A 19,940-nucleotide genomic window follows, 5' to 3' on the forward strand; every position below is an offset into this window, starting at 1 on the left:
GGGGTAATTCCTCCTGATAAGAAGTTGTTCAGCTGAGCAGGTTGTTATCAAGCATCTTGTCAAAGCAGCATTGGACTACAGTCTCTGACTGCTGTGTAGACATGTGTAGACGTGATTTTGTACACATGAATTTATCTTTCACACTCTCTGATTTCACACTCTCCCTGTTGAATGACAGACTTACAGCAAGGCCACATAATTCATGGGGAAATCATCTTGAGGCGACTCTAGAGAGCATAAATAGCATTACATAACACAACCTAAATCCTAAAAACTACTGCTATAGGGACATAAAGGTTAGTTTCAACAGCTATTTGTTAATTTTAAATATGAAGGTTTTAAAGATCTTCTTGTAGTTCATAAATCTTTGAACCTATCACCCTCAATCATCTTACTGTGATAGATCCTTATATTTTTCTACCATAACTCTGGTTTATTCATAAAATACATCTGTACATCCTATCATACTGGTTTGAAGTGGGTGGGCCACAGTTGTAGAACAGTCTGTCATGTACTTATCTACTAATCAAGATCAAGCAACAAGGGTCAGGTTAGTCAAGGATCTGAGAGTTGTTGGGTTGTTTGCTTATGTCGCAAAAATCACTCTGTCAAATCTGATCAAACCAGTACTGAGGTGTATTGTGTGACTTTTAGAATGTTTCCACAATCGCTGCTGTAAAGACAAAAGAAGATGCTTAGTGTTCCTGGGTTTGTAGTGAATCTAAGAAACCTTTACATCCTGTTGAAATGTTTATGTGTATAGTTCGGCATATTTCTAAAAACATTCAACCAGTGTTGACCTTACTGGGTTTTCAAGGAAGAAAGAGCAGAAACAGATTCTTAACACTTTGCTGTGTGTAAGAGCATCTAGAAAGCATCCTTGGATTTTAAAGTATTGATGAGATAGTTACTCAAAACCATAGTGATCATTTTTGTCTGACTCTCCACTGTTAGCAGATGATTATTATGATTATAGCAGATGATTATTATAACCCCCCATCTGAGCCTACAGGTGGATGCTGGGGTGGTGGAGAGAATGAAGCAACTGGTAGCAATACTGCAGCAGCAGTGCGAGCAATAGGGGATGATGGAAAATTTCTCTCTGCTCAGATAGACCATAAGTTAAGGTGGGTGTGTATTAGAGATGGTTGTGGAGAGTGAGGTATGTCACATGATGTATGTCACATGATTGGAGCAGCGCAGCTCGAGTTGGCTCCCTGAAGTAGCTCGGAGGCGTCGCTCCATCCCTCATGCAGATTACCATCTAATTGAAATTGATATGTGTATTACATGAATAAACCTGTGTTAAGTAATGAATTTGACAACTTCATTGATTTGTTGTGGTCGGATACAGCTGACCACAGTAAACAGTAGATGTAGTGTAGTTCTTTGTGTGGTTCAATCATTAAATCTAGTCCTGTGCTCTTTTCCGTTCAAACAAAGAGGCATCTTTCTTTATGTCTTTTCTCTTCTTCTTTCCTTATAAATAACAAAGTATCAGGAGAGATTAACTTATCTGATTTGGCTGCTTAAAGAAAAAAATTGCTTTAATATTATTTGGGTGTTGGGAAAAAGGGTCATTATCTAATCCAAGAAGGCTTTTCATGTCAAACTGGTTAGGTTTTTCATGTTGGCCCATATATTGTAAATTGTGACTTTGTTTACACCACCACATTAGTCCACATGATTCGATCATCAAACAATAACAGCGTACACGCTCACTAATCTTTGGAAAGGATGGAAAAGTCCTGAAAAGCCCAATTAATTGTGTGCGAAACGCGACTCCAGCTCCCAGCCTGTTGCCTGCTCGGCTTCACCTGAGCTAACAGGCTAACAGGCTATCTCCCGTCAGTGAACACGACCTGAGTCTGTGGAGAGGTTTCACTCACAAATGGGATGAATAATATGGTTTGATCTTCGGCTTGTTCTCCTGACAGAGAAGCTAAAGACGTCTGCGCTCCCGTTTCTGTGGTAAGTCAAGTTTAGTATAGGCGAAATCTTTGTGTCGCGCTGAGCGTTAAAGCATGTGAAATGTATTTGAAATATGATTTCTGCTCCCTGCTGGCACTCAAAATGCAGCCCATAGTATATCTTACTGGTCTATATAGGCCTTCTGCTTATAATAATAAGCTACCTCTATTTTTGTGACGGTGACATGACGTCATACAAAATTGCCCCACCAGAAATTTCAGGCAAAAATCGCCACTGACTTTATGTAAAAGAAAACTGATCATAAGATCAATTTAATTTCTTCATCACACAATATCTTTGATTGCAGATAAGAGAGAAAAACAATACATCTAAAGTTGCACCCAAAAGTATCATCTTAAAGAAAGGGTGAAGTAGTCCCTGGACATGTCAGGATCATTAAGGCCTGCAGCCATTTTCTTGTAAATGCCATTAGAGGTGCTCTTCCGCAGTTCCTATTCTTAGGATTATCTAAGCGTCTTTTGTGCAAAGACGCTTTTGTGTTGACTTTTTGACCTTTGGGTATACTTTTTTAATTGGCTGTTTGGTGTGTTTAGGGTTCTAAACTGTGTAGAGGTTCAAATGAGTATTGCACACAGATGTTGTCGCTCAGTTTTGTTTCATTGTCTGCTCTGTACAAGTATTGTTTTGCTGTTTGTGATGGATGTATGTAAATGTTTACTGTCAATGCATATGAAGTAGGCCTATAGTGAAACTCTTTGGTAAAATCCCATTGTGTTGCGTGATTTTGTGTTGTGGTTGAGTTTACAATATAGTAAACTGTTTGGTGGATAATAAGAACAAAGACATAGCAAGAGTCAGGAAATTGCTCATTCCCGGTTATTTAAAAATACCAATTCACTCAGTGATGTCGTTTAGAATTCCAGAGACTGAGTTGCTGTCACACATATGAAGTTTTGATGTGAATTTCATTCAACATCATGAAGCAGGAAATCACACTACTACAGATGGTTGTGTTGATGTATTTTATTGAGTCTGGTAAAGTTTGATATGTACACAACAAAACATCAACATTGACATGACACAACAGTTGTTTCAACTAAACCCATTGGTATAAATATGTTTAAAGAACTAATTATCTGTTTTCTAAAGAGATGTTAGTTTTTCAGATGTTAAATTGTTATTGTTACAGCCTCAGTCTGTGAGGGTTAATTACTGATGGAAGGCAAGAGGAAGGTCAAGCTCAAGTTTTCCTTCACTAACTTTAATATAGGCTTGAGCTTCCTCTGAAGTTTGCTGCAGGAAAGCAGAGGCCGAGTTATTAAACTGTTCCACAGCATGAATGAGCATGTTCATGATGTTCTCAAATGCATTGTGGGGATCTACATTCAGATAAATCTGGTCAACAACATTCTTCACAAATGTGAAAAGGTTAAGATAGAGGGCATTGATGTTGATGAACACTGCATCTAAATAGTCAGACTTGATAGAGTCAACAAACTCCTGAGATTTCTCAACAAGAGCCTTCAGGGTCTCTCCAATTTTCACTAGCATTGTGTCAAGACTCTCCATATTTTTCACAAAGTCCACTAGTTCATCGAATACATTCCTGAACGTTGCTTTGATCTGATCCAAGACCTGACCACCAGTAATTGCATCGCCAACTGGCATTCTCAATTTAATGCTGCTGATATTATCAATAAAGGCGTTATAGTAGACTTCCATATTTTCATAAGTAATCTGAATGGTTGCATCTAGCATAGCTGCAATGCTTGTGGTGAGCTTCTTCAGGACCTCAGGAAGAGTGGTCATCTCCTCAGAACCGGGCACCTTGAACTGGGTCTCTCTCAGGACTTTAATGACAGCATCCAAGAGGACCTGGACAGACTTCTGGTACTCAACAATGGTGTTCCTGTAGAAGATTGACAGCTGGCTCATTTGATCGTCATAGTTGATAGCTGCAGCGTAGGCCTCGTTGATGCGGTTAAGAACAGAGTCCTTCAAGTCGCTCATCTTTGTTGTGATCTGGAACTTGTCAGCGAACACTGTGAATGAAGAGAGGATGGAGGGGAGTTTCATCTTGAGCTCAGAGAGCAGCACTTTTGGTGCCTCCATGTTGTAAGCAATCTGAAGGGTCATCTTGTCAGCGTCTTTAGGAGATGATCTGATTGCCAAGATGTCAACATCATCCTCTGGGGCAGACTGTTGAAAAGAGGAAAACAAAATAATATTTAAAATATATTAAGAATATATTTAGCTTTTCAAAAAGGTATGTTAATGATACTCACAGGATAACGGCCGTAGAATCTAGCATTCATCTGAGATGGGACTCTGCCACTGAGCTGAAGGCCGAGGAATCCATTGTGTGGGGTGGATACTGAGCCACTGATACCATCTCTACGAGCAGCAAAACGGATGTTCATGTCGGTGAAAGTAGGACTGGTGATGTCCACATTCAGGGTGTGGTGAGAGACACTGGAAGAGAAAGAAAGCATGTTATATGAAAAATCCAGACAAGTTTTGAACCTGATATTCTTTATTGTAAACATTTATCAAATGATGAGACGAAAGCAGGAAGAAATAAGAGCCTTACCTGTCGTCAGCCTGGCGCCTTTTCCTAAAATATGAAGAATTTTTTTTTATTATTATATCCTTGAGAAGCAGTTTCTGTAACATATTGTGTATTCAAAACAAATCCTGTTACCTCAAAGCCTGGGATGTGGCATGATTGACATTCATGGTCATGTCACTATGTGTCAGAACAACCTTGCTATCCATGTTCAGAGCTTCATCCTCAAATTTGGCAGAAGTGGATGCTGTTGAAAAACAAATTCTTAGGATTTAGTTTCTGAAGATGCTTGGCACAAAAAACATGGAAATCTATTTGAGGGGTTTATTCAACTCACCATCCAGGTCGTATTCCAAGAAGACAATCACAGAGGTGGCTGAGGACTTAAAGGTGACTTTGAAGACTGGAGCATTGCCCTCGACTTCTGCTGCCAGGTTTGTGCTGTACAATGGGCTGATGAACTTGGTGTTGGTAGAGATCTTCTGCTTGTCAGCTGTTACTTCAGCAACAGTTTTCTCAAAGATGGTCAGCTCACCCAGACTGCTGGGCTGAGAGATATCGATCTCAATATCGGCAATCAAGGAAGAGACTGGCGCAAAGTCAATGGTTGCCTGGGCGATGTGCTTCCCATTGGTGTTGAAACTGAACAGGTCTGCCTCATTGTTGCTAGTATACTTCAGCACTGCATACACTCGGCTCAGGGAGGCTTCAACGGCAAGATTTTCATTAACATCCATTCCAAAGAGTTTGTCGGTGCCATGGTTAAGTTTGGCGTCAGCAATAATCTTGGAGGTGGAGCGAAGGCCATCATTATTCAGGTACAGATTGAACTCATTATCAAGGACTCCCAATACTAGGTAATCCTCGTGCACTGTTCCATCCATGTTTGCTCTGGTGGATGACTCCATGGAAAGATACTCAAAAGCTCCTTCCAGCTTCAGACTGTGGTCAACCTCTGCCTTTCCAACTGCCTTGATCATGGGGATGTTGAAATCAGCCTTCACCCTCAAGGTGGAGACAGCATTTGCTTTGGTTTTGGTGTCTGCAACCAGATTTTGGTTTGCCTCCAGATTGAGAATGGGCAGGGAAATCTTTGCAATGGTAGCCACAGAGACGGCAGGTTCAAAAGTTTCACTACTCACAGTGATGGAGCTGTCATGAGTGCCTTCAATATGACGATTTTCAAGGGACAGGGAGTTGGCCAACTTGAGTCCACTCTTGGTGGTCAGACTGGTGGTGCCATCGAGTTTGGCATTCAGACCCTCAAACACAGAGACTGTGGTAGCTCCCAGACGGAAGACAACGTTATCTTCAGTGTACAGTCCAGCATTGGCATTCAGATTGAGGATGGCAGACTTGAGGGACAATTCTATGATCAGATCACCCAGATGGGGAATGTGGACCAGTCCCATCACATCAACAAGTGGAGCAGCTTTCCTTTTCTGGTAAACAATCTTGGCATCTACATCAACAGTTTGCTCAGTGGTAGTCAAAATCTTGTCTAATCCAGTCTGCTCATACAAGTTCAGTTCACTGATGGCTGGAGTCTTGAAGTCAACAAAAGGCAGATCTAGCTCAGGAATGCTGATGGGGGATGTCAGGAAGTCAAGATTAGCCTCACCATCCATGGCAACAATGAGGGCTGCCTCATTTTGGTCATTGTTAACAGTTAGGTTGTAAAACATTTTGTACTGATTCAGGCGAGCCACAGCAACTGTGTTCAAATGCTGGTTGTCAGGCTTGACGGTAGCTGAGTAGTCATTCTGGAGATCGATCTTAGCAATCAGAGTGTCAAAAATGCTGACCTTGGCATTTCCTTTGTTTTGGAATTCAAAGACAAACTCATTAGGACGGGCTACAATGTTGAGTCCATTAGACAGGACTCCACTGACTGCGCCATACAGTTCTGTGTCATGGTTGGCCTTCAGCTCCGCCTTCAAGTCATGAAGGTTGGCGTTTGCAGATGCAACAAGAAGACTGTTTTTGATGAATGGTGTCTCGGCCTCATTGCGTAAATCAACCTTAAAGTATGAGAAGGGGCCCATTTCAGCAGCAATTTGCTGTTTCATCTTTATGATGGCAGAGTCTGTGTCGCCAGAGAAAGTTAGAGTGATAATGCTAGGAGTGAGTGACAAGATCAAGTTGCTTGTGTGTTTGCTCTCTTCAGCATTAACTTTGCCAGTGCCTGAATTGTCAACTGTAAGAGTGAGTGTGAGGCCGTCTTGGCGAGCAATGGATTTCTGGGTTAAAGTGGCCTCACTTCTGACATTGAAAATTGGAAGGGTCACTTCATGAGTGTAGGTTGTATCGAGAGAAGCAGACATTCCTCCTTCCATAGCAATAAATGCTGTGTTCATAAATTCAGCAGTATAGGGAGTAGTGGCGACCTTAACTGTTGTCTTGGCCTGGGCCTGGCCTGATAGACCATAGAGGGATACAGATGCCTGATGGTCAACTCCAAGAGCAAGATGGTCAAACTTCAGAGTCTCGGCTACAACAACACGACTCATTTTTGGGAGTGCAATCTGGGCAGTGGAGTCAAGTTTGTAATTAAGACTTTCAAAGCTTGGAGATGAGGCCTGGGAGGTGAAGAATCCAGAGAACTGAGGTGACATGTCACTCTCAGTGGAGTTCTGGAACTCAGCAGAAGTCTTGATTGTGTAGATAGGAGTGATGAATTTGATCTCACCAAAGAGTTTACCAAAGCATGGGAACATGAACTCACTTGGGATGGTTGGTAGCTTACCAGTAGGAATCTGAAGAGACTGAACAAGTTTTTCTAGAGGAACTTCTGGGAAGACAGGGAATGCCATCTCAGGGAAAGTGAATTCTGGAAGAGAAAGCTCAGGCATGTGGGGGAGGTAGGTCATTGTCAGATCTCCAAAGAAAGCATCAACATCAGGAATTTGGATGTCAAGGTTTACAATCATATCAATAAGTTCAATGATTTTCTGCTTGATGTCATCTAAGGAAATTGTGGTGGCCTTTACAACTTGGAAGCCCAGGATGGTGAATTCAGGGATGTCCAATTGTGTTGGGATTTCAATGTGTTCGAGCGTATCCATGCTGAACATAATGGAAGGCACTACAAGATCAGTAAATGGAACGGTGAATGAGGGCGTGGCCAACTCGGCTTTTTTCAGTTCTCTAATTAGGCCATCAGCGATCTGCTGAATCTCGCTTATGATCTTTTGCTCGGGTAACACCGTCTTAACCAACTCAACAATGCTGGTGAATACATCAGTGATGATGGTTACGGCCGTTGTGTAGTACTTCCTCACAGAGTCCAGACAACTGGTAATCACAGCGTTGACATCCAGATTTGTTAATTCCTGTTTCACAAATTCAGCACAGCTCTTCAGGTTCTTCAGCAGGTTCTCGTCAATGACATCCTGAACTGATTTAATCATCTCTGCAATTTTGATTTCTCTTACACGCTCCGTGAAGCCTTTAAGAGAGGACAAGGCTAAATTGACAAAATCTCTTGTTGCTGCAAGTTTCTGGCCAATTTCAAAATGCCCGATGAACTCATTCAGGTGTGTTGTGAACCAAGCAACAAATTGATTGAGAGATTCAACAGACTCATTGTAATTAAATGAGGTCAGCTGTCGCACAACAGTTTCAATGAACATATTTAGCTTTTCAATTATATCCTTGACGTCAGTGGATTTCAAGTTTTCGATTGCAGACTCGAACATTCGCATGAAATTGGTTGGTATATCTGAATCCTTCACCATATTGACGAAAGCTTGGATGGTTTCCTCAATTTTGAACTGCTCGATGAGCTCGACAGCCTTTTCCATGGCAGCTTGAACCATTTTGTCAGCCTCAAACTTGACGATTAACTCTCTCATCTTGGCATAGAAGGTGTTGATCTTGCCGACGATGTCAAGGTCCTCAATCATTTTCCGAACATAATCTCTTACATCACTGAGAATCTCTGAGGGAATCTGACTAATGAGTTCCTCAAAGTGAGCTCTGAAGTTCATAGATGAAATGTAACTTTTCAGTTCAGCAACAAAGTTTTGCAAGTCAAAGGTCTCAACCATTTGCTTAATCTCTGACATGATTGTCTGTAGCTTAGCTTGGATTTCATATTTTGCATCAATGTCAAGCAGGAAGGCAATGCTGCTGCCCTTCAGTTTTTCCAAGTCAAACTGCTGGACCATCTCCCTTACGGTGTCAATCACATACACAACCAGAGCCTTGATGTCATATTCCTCGTTAAAGGCATTCAGATGTTGCTGGATACTCTGAGCGAGTGTTTCAGGGAGGCTGCCACTAAGAAGTTCTTCCATCATACCAACAAAGTGTTTGATGTAAACAGTGAGATCAGCCAGACATTTTTCAAAGGTAACCTTCAGGTTACTTAAAGAAGCCTCCACATCATCCATGGAAATTGCATATTCTTGGGTAAGATCAGTGAAATACTGCTTAAATTGGTTTACCTTGCCTTCAATATTCAATTGGGAAACAAAGTCACTTACATGCTGGGGAAGAGCCTCAAGTTTAGCCTTTATCTCCTCGTTGTTGATGCAGTCATGCAGTGTCTCAGCAAAATACACGATGAAGCCTTTCATACTTTCCAAGAGGGCAGGGAGATTGTTAAAAAGAGGGATCTGAATGATATGACTGTCTGTGTTCTTGTCGTACTTGAGGAAGCCAGAGACGGTGAATTCCTGGTTGTCTGCAGAATCTATGTTGATGAGGTTGGTGAGGATGGTGCCAGAGACTTCAATTCCAGTTCTCTCAGGGGTATTGTACACACTCATGTCCTGATTGAAGACATGCTCATTCATTTTAGATTTCATTCTAAAACTGGTCTTCTGCTCTTGGGGTGTCAGAACATTGTCCATTTTGTTGTCGAATGTGGTCTCAAGGGAAAAGCCAGTATCTAACTGCTGGGTTACTGATGCTCTGCACTCATGTGAACTAGCAAAAGCCAGAGGTTGAGCTTTCAGGAGGAACTTGCCATAGAGCTGAGCACTGTGCTTTCCATATGCGTTGATGTCTCCATCAGCGTTGACGACAGCATCAAGGTTGAAATCAAAAGGAACAACGCTGCAGCGGATGGTGTGATCAAAGCGCATTGGCTGTGAGTTGAAACGGGCATCGTTGGAGAGCCTGGCAGCAAGACCAACAACTTCCAGCTCGGTGTTCTGGTTCATGTGGGTTCCAAAGAGTTTTCCAGTGGTGCTACACTTTGCATTTGCAGTCATATCAGCATACATCACTTGATAGATGTGCTTGATCTCTTCCTCACCATAGATGGCTTTCAGGCTTCCGGTCAGGTCCATCTTGTACAACTCTGCGTGCAGCTGAGCCTCATTAATGAAGTTGGCAGCCAGAAGTCTCAGGTTGTTATTAACATTTGCAGAAGCGGTGTAGGGTTTCATGTTGATGAGGATATCATGAGTGTAAGAGGCATACTCGCTTGCTGTGGTCTCAGCCTTTGAGGTGAAGTCTAGGCTAGAGAGAGTAATTACGAGAGTGTTTGCATTGTCAACCTTGACATCACTCATTGCAGCCTTGTTGTTAATAGATAAAGTAGCTCTGGAAGCATCAAGCTCAGCATTGAAGCTGTTTTCTAGGGACAGGGGGCTCTGCAGGGTGGTTGTTCCACTTGTGGTCAAACCGTCATTGTTCATCTTCAGAACAGCCTTGTGAATCGCCTCATTCTCAAGAAGTTTCAAGGTGGCATCGCTGCTTACAGCCAGACCATTGACATCAAGAGTGGCAGTCAGCAGAGAGTAAACACGGTTTTCAGTCTGGTCGGCATTTGTCTCCATCCTAATGACGACTTCACTTGCACCAGCTGAGGCTTCAGCCTGGTTGCGGATCTTCATGCCGAGAGCAAGGACAATGGCATCACCTTTCACTGACAGCTTGTTTTCTTTGAAGGAGAGCTCACCAACATGTGTCAAGAGGTTTTCAAAGGCATTGGTGTTAGACACAAGAGAGAATTCACCATTGGCAAGGGATGCTGCGATTGTGTTCTGAGCATTGATAACTGTGGAGTCAATCTGGACAGTAGAATCAACCTTTGCTTCTTGCCTGAATGGGAAGATGGTGAATGACTGGGTGGAGATGGTTTTGCCGTACATGGGTCCAGCCTTGAACATTGCATCAACCTTGCTATCAGCAGAGATTTCCTCAGTGTTGAATCCAGTCATGCCTGTGTGCTCTAGTGCAACATTGAGACCAAATGGACTTGTGGCTTCAATCTTGCTGCTTGATTTCAAATTGATTTTGTCAGTGAAGGTTGCGTCTTCAGTTATGCTAACACTGGCTTCAATGAATTTATGGACCAAAGAGCTTTTCAATTGAGCGTTAATGGAATCAGTGGTCATCAACATTCCTGAGCCTAAATAAAAGACAAAAGAAGAAAAGATGCATAGTGTGAATCATTGGGTAATATACACTTTATCAAACACAATGTGCATAATCAACTGCTGTATCAGCAGAGATCAGTGCATTGTTATATTGTTGCACTGTTACTGAAATAAGTCACGTAATATATCATCAGTGGGAAAAGGAAACTGTTACTTGAATCTGTGCCACTAAAAGTGAACAACATATCACTTACAATGTAAATTCAGAATAACATGGAAATAAAAAGTGATTAATAATTTAAATCTGAATTACCTTCAATCTTTATTGACAGGATGTCAATTGGGGAAGTTCCTTTCACGTCAAACTTCGCTGAGTAGCTTGGTGTTTCCACCACATCTTTGCCAGCAGAAAATGAGGCCTCTGCATCATAAAGGTTGCTTTTCATCAGAGATGAAACTTCAGCTTTGCCGAAAAGAGGAATAGACAGAGCAAGATGCTTGGGCACAACAAGTTCTGGGATTGGAATCTCCATGGAGACAATCTCGAGGCCGAACTGCGGCAAAGACAGGCTAGGTGTGGTCAGAGCTGCTGGGAAGTTAAGCTCCTCTGTGGTCTTTCCTCCGAGAGGGAGAGGGATAGTGATGGTGAAGTGCTCATTGTTGAAGTAGTACGAAGCCTTAGCCTCACTGTGAAAAATTACAAAAATAATATGCATTAAGGTTTTGAAAATAATAGTAATCGACATTTGTAGCATTTACCATGAAATGTTCCACACTTACGTATTCAGGAACAATGTCTCTGGCAGAGAAATCTCAGGCATATCAGGTACTCGGACATTCTGAATGTAAGGGAGGTCAGCACCATATTTGTCCATGTAGTTGTTCGCAGCCTAAAAAGACAAGAGGTTTTCAGTGAATGCGTTACTTATTTTTTCAGCATAAATCTTAAAAACTCTTAATCCAAGACGCTTACTTCGCCAAACTTCTGGAAGATGTGACGGACTTTCATGTCTGCCTCGCCCACATGTGCGTCAAGCAGCTGGTTGGCATACTTCTCCAACATGTCAGCACTTGGCAACATGGTGGTCTGGGTGTTCACATCAGACTTGAATTCAACTTCAAACTTGCTGGCATCTGCAACAGTACACACAGATCAATTAAATCTATGTACTTAAAACTTTGATCTCACGTCACATGTCATGGTGTCATGTGGTGCTACATTTAGGATGTGACGTTGCTATTGAATGAATCGTTTTGACGGGATATTATTCTAAGACAGGCAGGTGGACAATACGTTACCATATTTCATCTCGACCTTCTGCTTAGAGACGGCCTCCTTTACTTTGATTTCACTCTCAAGCTCCAGCTCCAGTTCTTCACCATGCTTCATGTGAGCTGTGACAGTGGCATCAGCATTGAGTGAGGGGACAAGCAGCTGGACTTGCAGCATTGCTTCCTTCATTGCCTTCAGACTGAAATGTGTACCAGTTGGTTAGTGTCATTTCAATGACAAGAGTAACATTAATGTTATTTGATGAGGATTAATGGCTGATTTCTTACTTGGCACGGCCAACCAGGGAGAGCTGAGGAATGTTCTTGTTTACAAAGTCCAGAGAGATTGAATGAGTTCCTTTGCCCTTGGTGTTTCCATCGACAACACCCAGCCTGAGTCCAGCCTCTACATCGTAGTCGGGGATCTGTAAGTCAGCTGTGACGACATTTCTCCTTCTGTTGTACTTCAGCATTGCTACGGCCTCAGTTGGCTCTGCACCTGTTGTTGGGGAACCAAGAGAGTAATTTTTAGCTTGGTGGCCATTTCAACCATCGAAGGATTTGATCATATTGTCCACATGTACTGCAACTTACCTTCAGCCCTCACAATGAGCTTCACAGAGTCAACCTTCTGCCTGCCCTCTTCTCCCTCCCTGAGGAGCTCGTAGGCAACAGTGGCTGTGTACTCAGTGACTTCGCCAGTAGGGTGGAGCTCCACAGCAAATCTACCAAGGTGATTAAATACATCTTGTTAAAATAAGTTCATTTCAGAAACTATTATTTGTTGGTGTTTCAGAAAATGTTGCTTACTTGCTGTCTCCAGTGAAGGGGAAGTAGGGGGTGGTCTCTTGAGAGGAAGCATCAATGTACTGCAGAGCGGTGCAGTATTTCATTCCAGCGAAGAAAGGAGTGCACTCACTCACATCAACCTTGTCCGTCACTGTTGGGGGGATGGTCATCACCTCTGATCCAGTCACGGCCACCAGGGTGTTTCTAAAATTTAAATGGAGAAAAATTTTAATCTGAATTTGGCTATTATCTTAAATTTAAACATGGCAAAAATGATACATACATGACACATACTAACAACTGTTGTACTTAAGATACACACAACATGGATGCTCTCTCTTCAATGTTCCCTTGTGAAACATCATGGTACACTTTGTACTTCAGGTTAGCTAGATTAACAGCTGCATTTCAACCAATGTTGCAGAGAAACTATTACTTGTATAATATTTGAAAGCTTTATGGCTTACGTCATTTTGATGAGCTTTGTGGGATTCACTGGTGCAGGGATGGTCAGCTTGACTGAGTCATGTTCCATGGAGATCTTGGCACTGAGTCCACTCTCGTGGAAAATGTTGGTGTGCATCTCTAATCCAGAGTCAACATATTCAGGGATGTGGGATCCAACCTGAGTTACAAACTCAATGCCAGCAGAGGGCATGAATGCAACTTCACTCTGCATGGACAAAACAGGCCAAATATGAATGCTTGTGTTGATGCTGTGAAATTTAAAATATTTGTGTAAGATTTAAGCACATTTAGGGATTTTTACCATGTCACGAGCAATGTGAAGTCCACCCTTGATACCAGGAGTGAAGGTACCAGACAGTGCAATCCTCAGAGGCACACCAGTTAAAGTGGGCAGGAAGAATTCATTGTCCATGAAGATGTAGTGGGCAAAGATTGTATTGTCAGTCTTGGTCATCAAAGCCTTCATTAGCTGTAGCAAATAAAAATACACAGGACATTTAAATCATAAACTGTTTATAAAACATGGAATTGTTTAAATGCTCTTTAAAATAAGAACACAAAAATTCTAACACTTCCTTACATCACCAGGGAACATCTTCATCATGCTGTCGATCATCATTGTAGCAGAGTAGGCCATCTCCTGAATTTCGTTGGTCTTCAGATATCCCAGCTCATTTCCCAGAAGTCTCATGTAAACCATGGCCTCAGGGGACTGAGCAGACTTCAGTTCGCCCACCAGTTTGTTCAGGTTGCTTCCGATCTGTCTCACAAAGTCCTGGGTGGCCTGTGCATATATTACCAAATTAATAACTCGCCTAAAAACAAGATATTCCACACATTCGCTTCATACAAAAAAAGTTTCTTTGATTACCTGTCTCTTCATCCTGTCCTTCTTCAGAGCAGGCATTATAGTCTGCATCATCTCACTGACTTTCAATGGCATGTTTTCAGATACAAAGAACATTGTCTTCATGGCAGTGTCAGGGAAGAATCCATTCTGTCCAAACAGGGCTTCAACTGTTGGCTCAAATCCTTGGCCCTCCATACCAAACTGTAAAGGTGACACATTTATAACACTTACTATCATAACTAGACACAACTTGTCACGTTTCAAAATGTCTGATGGCACAACATATTTACCTCAATCATGTCCATATCATAGCCAAAGGCCTTGAGAGTCATCTCAAGCATGACTTCCTTGGGCAGATAGCTAGTACCCTCAAAGATCATGTTTCCTTCCACAGATCCCAACTTGTAGTTGCGAGAGAACTTGGTGGGGTCCATAGTGGCTCCAATCTCATTACCCTGCAGGGCATCACGGATCTTCTGTCTCAGTCTGTGGGAAAGAAAAATACATTTTACAATTAAACCAATTATGGTGATCAAATCAGGGGACATAAAAACAGACATTTAAACTTGAAGCTTCAGATATTTTTGCTTACTCTTGGGTTTCAGGCTCAGTTGAGGACAAAATGTTGGTGATGTAGGAGATGACAAAGCTCTTGGCTTGTTGGTCTTCTTCAAGGGGCAGAGCATCCGCCAGCTGAGCCAGTTCACTTGGCTGGGGGTTCTTCATAAGTACCAGATACGCAGCCACACGCTTTTGCAAGGGGGTGGTACCGTCCAGAACGACCTGCATGAGAATCTCTCTACCCTGTGACCACGAGGGTTCAACATGATTAGAATCAGTCATGCAGAAACAATTATTCGAATGAGCTGTAAAACCAATTAATCAATTTGTCTTGCCTCCTCAAGGACGGGAATCAGCCTGAACGCTTGGATGGCAGCCTGCTGCACAGCCAGAGAAGCCTCAGGTTTGTTCACACACTGGATCACAGCGGCTCTCAGTGCAGGACTAGCAGCAGACATGGCTGGAGCCATATTTCCAATAACCTATAATCAAAAGTAAAGTGATCATTATCTTCACTGGACTGAATCTAAATTCATGCAAAGTATTAGTCAGTGCTTCCGTTGCTCTTAATCACGTCATTCATATCCTTGAAGAAACTTGGTTAGACACTTACCCTCAAATACATGAAAGTGGTCTCCTGGTCACCGGAGCAGTCGCCCAAGTGAGAAGCCATGAACTCAGCCACAGAGTAAATCTCAGGAGTCAGTTTTCCTTCAGCCTTGTAGAACCTGTTGAAGAGAGAATGTGAAACAAATATTTTTTAACTTTGTTTTATTTAACACCAGGATGGAAACATTAGCTAAAACATTATTCAGTCATTCCTTTACTCAGTATAACTCATGGTTAACATCACTCACCTCTTGACGATATTGCTCAGGGCATACAGGATGGGCTTGCTGGTCTTGTATTTGGCCATCTCGAGCATGTCATTGATCAGGAGGGCAGAGGGATTGGACACAAGTCCCAGAGCAAACACAGCAGCATCAACCTCGACTGCAGAGCTGTCGAAGGTCCTGAGGATCTGCATGATGCCACTGCTGCACTCAGGGGTTCCACACTGGGCCAGAACCTGGTAGGTCAGGACAGGGGACACTTCAAGAGCCTCGGGAATGGCGGGACTCAGGGTCTCGGCCTTCATTCCACGGACCATGGTGACAAGCTTGTGGAAGAGGTGGGCCCTCCTCTCACCCTCTGCCTCGGGCAGATTGGTCAGTTCTCTCAGGAGGTTCAGACCTGCATCTTTATCCTGGACAGCAGTCTTGTCCTGGACAGCTTCCATGTAAAGACCCTTGGCAACTTCACCTGTGATACACAAGAAACGTGGCGAAACTGAGTTACATCTAAGGATCCTCTTCAAACAGCTATAAATCCAAACAATACAAGTCAAACAATGGAGCTTACTGTGATCGAAGACCCTGTCGTTGTGAGGAGTAACCTCAACCAGAGTGAGTTCTTGCTTTCCAACATTGGTAACTCCATATTCTCCCCTGTAGGAAGAACATATATCCTTAAATATGCCACTCAAGTCATATGAGACAGATCAGTACATAAACCCTTATGAAGGAGCATCTAGTATATGACTTCTCTTACTTGTGTGAGAAGGGAATGAGGATGTGCCTCTCAGTGCAGGATCCAGAGGTCATGTGTTTGTTCTCATTGTCGAACTTGTAGTTGCAGGTCTGGGAGCTTCTGACCAGCTGAGAAAGAGGGTAGTGCTGAAAGACAGAAAACATAATGACGTTAGCATCGTGGAATATTGGAGATTTATGAAGTTGATTGTTCTAATTGTCATTTTTGAATTACAACAACAAAACCATGCTTCTTGTTTTTCCACATCGTTGTAGCTAAAGACAACCATTAGCTTTACACCTAATTTACTTCTCTCAAGTAAATCTGTGATTTTTGATTAGAGATATTCTAGCTCACTAAACGTGGTTGACAGTTTGTCATGAAGCAGCATTTTTCACAATGTTTCCACTTACCATGCCAGAGATCAGTGCCAGCGGGCTGGTGTGCTCTCTCACTGGGAGAAACTCTTCACATTTGGACAGATCCCTGTTCAAGGTGATGTCAGTTGCAATGTCCTCTCTTGCGTTGACCGTGGAATGGGTCTTGCACATGCCGTGGATTGTGGGCTGATAGTAAGAGATAAAGATGATTAGAAGCAAAGTTTGTGTTTTATGTACTTTAAAAAGCTATATAATACTGTTTGGTGAATACCATAACTTATAGATAACTTGGTGTTAAATTGTGATATTAAAATATTTCTCATGATCCGTATTTAAATGAATTTACCATAATCTTATTCTTGTCTTCTTCCACCAGAGGAACAGCCAGAGCAGAGATGATTCCCCTCTTGATGTTCAGGATGGTTAAAGTCTCACCTTCCTCGGGGTACAGTTTCACATCGTACACACCATCAACCACAACCTTCAGAGGGTATCTGAAAGAAAACATAGCGTATTTAAATGTAATTATTTGTGCAATAGCTCCAGAAATACCTAAAGTTGGGCGATAAAATGTAAACTGGACATTGGGGATTTTCATGGAGTCACATACTTCTCCATCTCAGCAGCAAAGGCGTCGGAGCCGGCGGCGGGTCTGAACACGAGGTTTCCCTCTGTGTCCATGTCAGCCACCTCACTCAGCATACAGCCAGTGGTGCGGACGATGTAACTGCAAGTCTGAGGCACTTCGATTTGAACCTGTGGGAGAAGGTAAATGTTTTATTTCTCTTTATCTTTGGGGAATTTACAGAGGATGATTGTGAAAGAATTTCTCGTACCATGCAAGAGCCTTTGGGTCCGTTCTTCAGAGTGGAAGCTCCGTTGATGGCGCTCAAAGATTCGGCTTCATAGCGATATTCATACTTGTGCAGGGTCTTGTACCTTGTGGCCACTGGAGAAGAAAATCAACAATTACAAGGAAGAAGAGGTGATTTATGGAAAGTATATATTATTATAAATGTGAAGAAAACAAAAACACAAAAGTTGAAATCTTATCCCTGAAGCAGTCTTGAATAACTTACACAGACAGGTTGGCACATCTTCGTCTTGGGCAACTGTTCAGGGAATAATGTGGACAATGTAGGTTTTTAGTAATTTCAATGCAATTAAAGATCTCTGATTTCCAATTAAATAACTACATTTGATTATTACATTTCATTTCATTTAGCTCATGCTTTTATCTAAAGCGACTTACAATTAGTGCGTTCAGCCATGAGGGTACAAACCCAGAACAACAAGAATCAAGAAAATAAAATTTTCAAAAATGAAATTATATCAAATAGACTTATTTGTTAGTTACCCCTATGTCCTAGGTCATAATATTATTTCATGGCACATAAGGATAATGGTTTTAACATTTGTTTTTTTTACGAAAGCTATCATTAGTAATGCATTGTATTTAGACAGCACTTTTCACATGTAAAAGACCTGAAATGACATAGATCTATAAGAACAAACTTAGGATAAAAATAAAAGTATGAATATAAAATGTAATTAAAATCAAGATCAACGAAATAAGTAGTTGTTTCTTAATTTCTTAACTAACTTTTAAGATTTGTAAAAAGACGGATGTTACAATGTATTTTTAGGAAATATCTGATTAAATAATTAACAGCACAAAAGTAAAAAAAAGAAAAACTTAGCAAACAGCGGATTCTATACTCACAAGCCAAAGCAGATGTGCTGAGGAGCAGCAAAAGACAAAGCTGTGAATCCCCCATGTTGGGTTTTCGTGAAGTTCTCTCCTTGGGTCTGGCGAGTACTCAGATGAGACTGATTCCTAAGCCTCAGCTCAGGGCTTTTATACCCATGGCCGGGCTCTGTCAGAGCACTGAGAGGCACAGACAACGGTTTGAACGCTCAAAGTCCACCCCAGCCTCCTGTGTGGAGGGACAAAGGCAAAAGGTTCGAAAGGATCCTCATATCTCGGGCTTGCAAAACTGATCATTTGTGCTCAATCTGTGAAATGTCTCCATTTTGCACCATCACAGGTTTTAGACAAACAGAACTCTGGAAGAGATATTTGAATTGATAAGCACATAAAAGCTCAGTCTTATCAGATACTTATGGTTTTACGATACTTTATTACTTGTTATAATTTAGATATCTCATTTGTATAACAATAATTGTATTTACTGCAATTTATTGCTATTCGTTGTGAATATTCATGTGACAAGAAGTGATGGACTGTAGAAGCTTGTCTTGACTTTTAGTCTTTTCACTGTATATCTGGGCCAACTTACATGTCCCAGTGTTTGAAATGTCCACAACCAGGCAGACGTTAATCTTCTGTGAACAAGTCAATCAATGAATTTGATGAGCCAACAGCAGCAGCGTGAATTGGGTCACTCACAGGCGCTGATTAGAGAACCCTGAGTGATCAAGGCGTGCTCAAAATACAAATACATTCTGTAACTTATTTCAATTTTTTTTATACTTAAAATCTTTCTGATAAACAAACAATAATTAAAGATTTAAAACATTCCAAACATTTTAATTTGTTTTATTTTACCATATGTCGAGAACCATACATTACATAACACTGTTCAAATGCTCCTTTAAAAGCACAACCCAGAAAGTGGGGTAATGCCTCCTGATAAGAGGTTGTTCACCTGAGCAGGTTGTTATCAAGCATCTCGTCAAAGGAGCATTGGACTACAGTCTCTGACTGCTGTGTAGACATGTGTAAACATGATCTTGCACACATAAATTTATCTTTCACACTCTTTGATTCCAAAGTCTCTCCATTGAATGACAGACTTACAGCAAGGCCACATAATTCATGGGAAAATCATCTTGAGGCAACTCTAGAGAGCAGAAATACCATTACATAAAACAACCTAAATCCTAAAAATTACTGCTATAGGGACATAAAGGTTAGTTTCAACAGCTATTTGTTCATTTAAAATATTAAGGTTTTAAAGATCTTCTTGTAGTTCATAAATCTTTGAACCTATCACCCTCAATCATCTAATTGTGATTGATCCTCAGATTTGTCTACCATAACTCTGGTTTCTTCACAAATTACATCTGTACATCCTATCATACTGGTTTGAAGTGGGTGGGCCACAGTTGTAGAACAGTCTGTCATGTACTTAACTACTAATCAAGATCAAGCAACAAGGGTCAGGTTAGTCAAGGATCTGAGGGTTATTGGGTTGTTT

At 41.6% G+C, this 19,940-nt stretch overlaps 1 protein-coding gene across 1 annotated transcript; it reads right to left on the minus strand.

Annotated features, from left to right (window-relative positions):
- Positions 1-2,940: 2,940 nt before the first annotated feature.
- Positions 2,941-18,637, minus strand: LOC128459747 (apolipoprotein B-100). Its single transcript, XM_053444594.1, has 29 exons — positions 18,443-18,637; positions 17,799-17,831; positions 17,556-17,668; positions 17,330-17,475; positions 17,066-17,213; positions 16,753-16,905; positions 16,361-16,485; positions 16,172-16,257; positions 15,628-16,072; positions 15,384-15,498; positions 15,106-15,252; positions 14,802-15,013; positions 14,500-14,695; positions 14,231-14,410; positions 13,940-14,143; positions 13,661-13,828; positions 13,359-13,564; positions 12,913-13,095; positions 12,697-12,827; positions 12,391-12,601; positions 12,130-12,302; positions 11,804-11,964; positions 11,611-11,720; positions 11,144-11,517; positions 4,836-10,862; positions 4,634-4,745; positions 4,523-4,546; positions 4,218-4,404; positions 2,941-4,131 (listed from the first exon to the last, which is right to left on the minus strand). The coding sequence occupies exons 1-29, from the start codon at positions 18,495-18,497 to the stop codon at positions 3,142-3,144; spliced, it is 11,415 nt and encodes a 3,804-aa protein (XP_053300569.1). The 5' UTR covers positions 18,498-18,637; the 3' UTR covers positions 2,941-3,141.
- Between the last annotated feature and the right edge of the window lie 1,303 nt (positions 18,638-19,940).

Source organism: Pleuronectes platessa, chromosome 17 (assembly GCF_947347685.1).
Source record: "Pleuronectes platessa chromosome 17, fPlePla1.1, whole genome shotgun sequence".
NCBI classification, from domain to species: Eukaryota; Metazoa; Chordata; class Actinopteri; order Pleuronectiformes; family Pleuronectidae; genus Pleuronectes; species Pleuronectes platessa.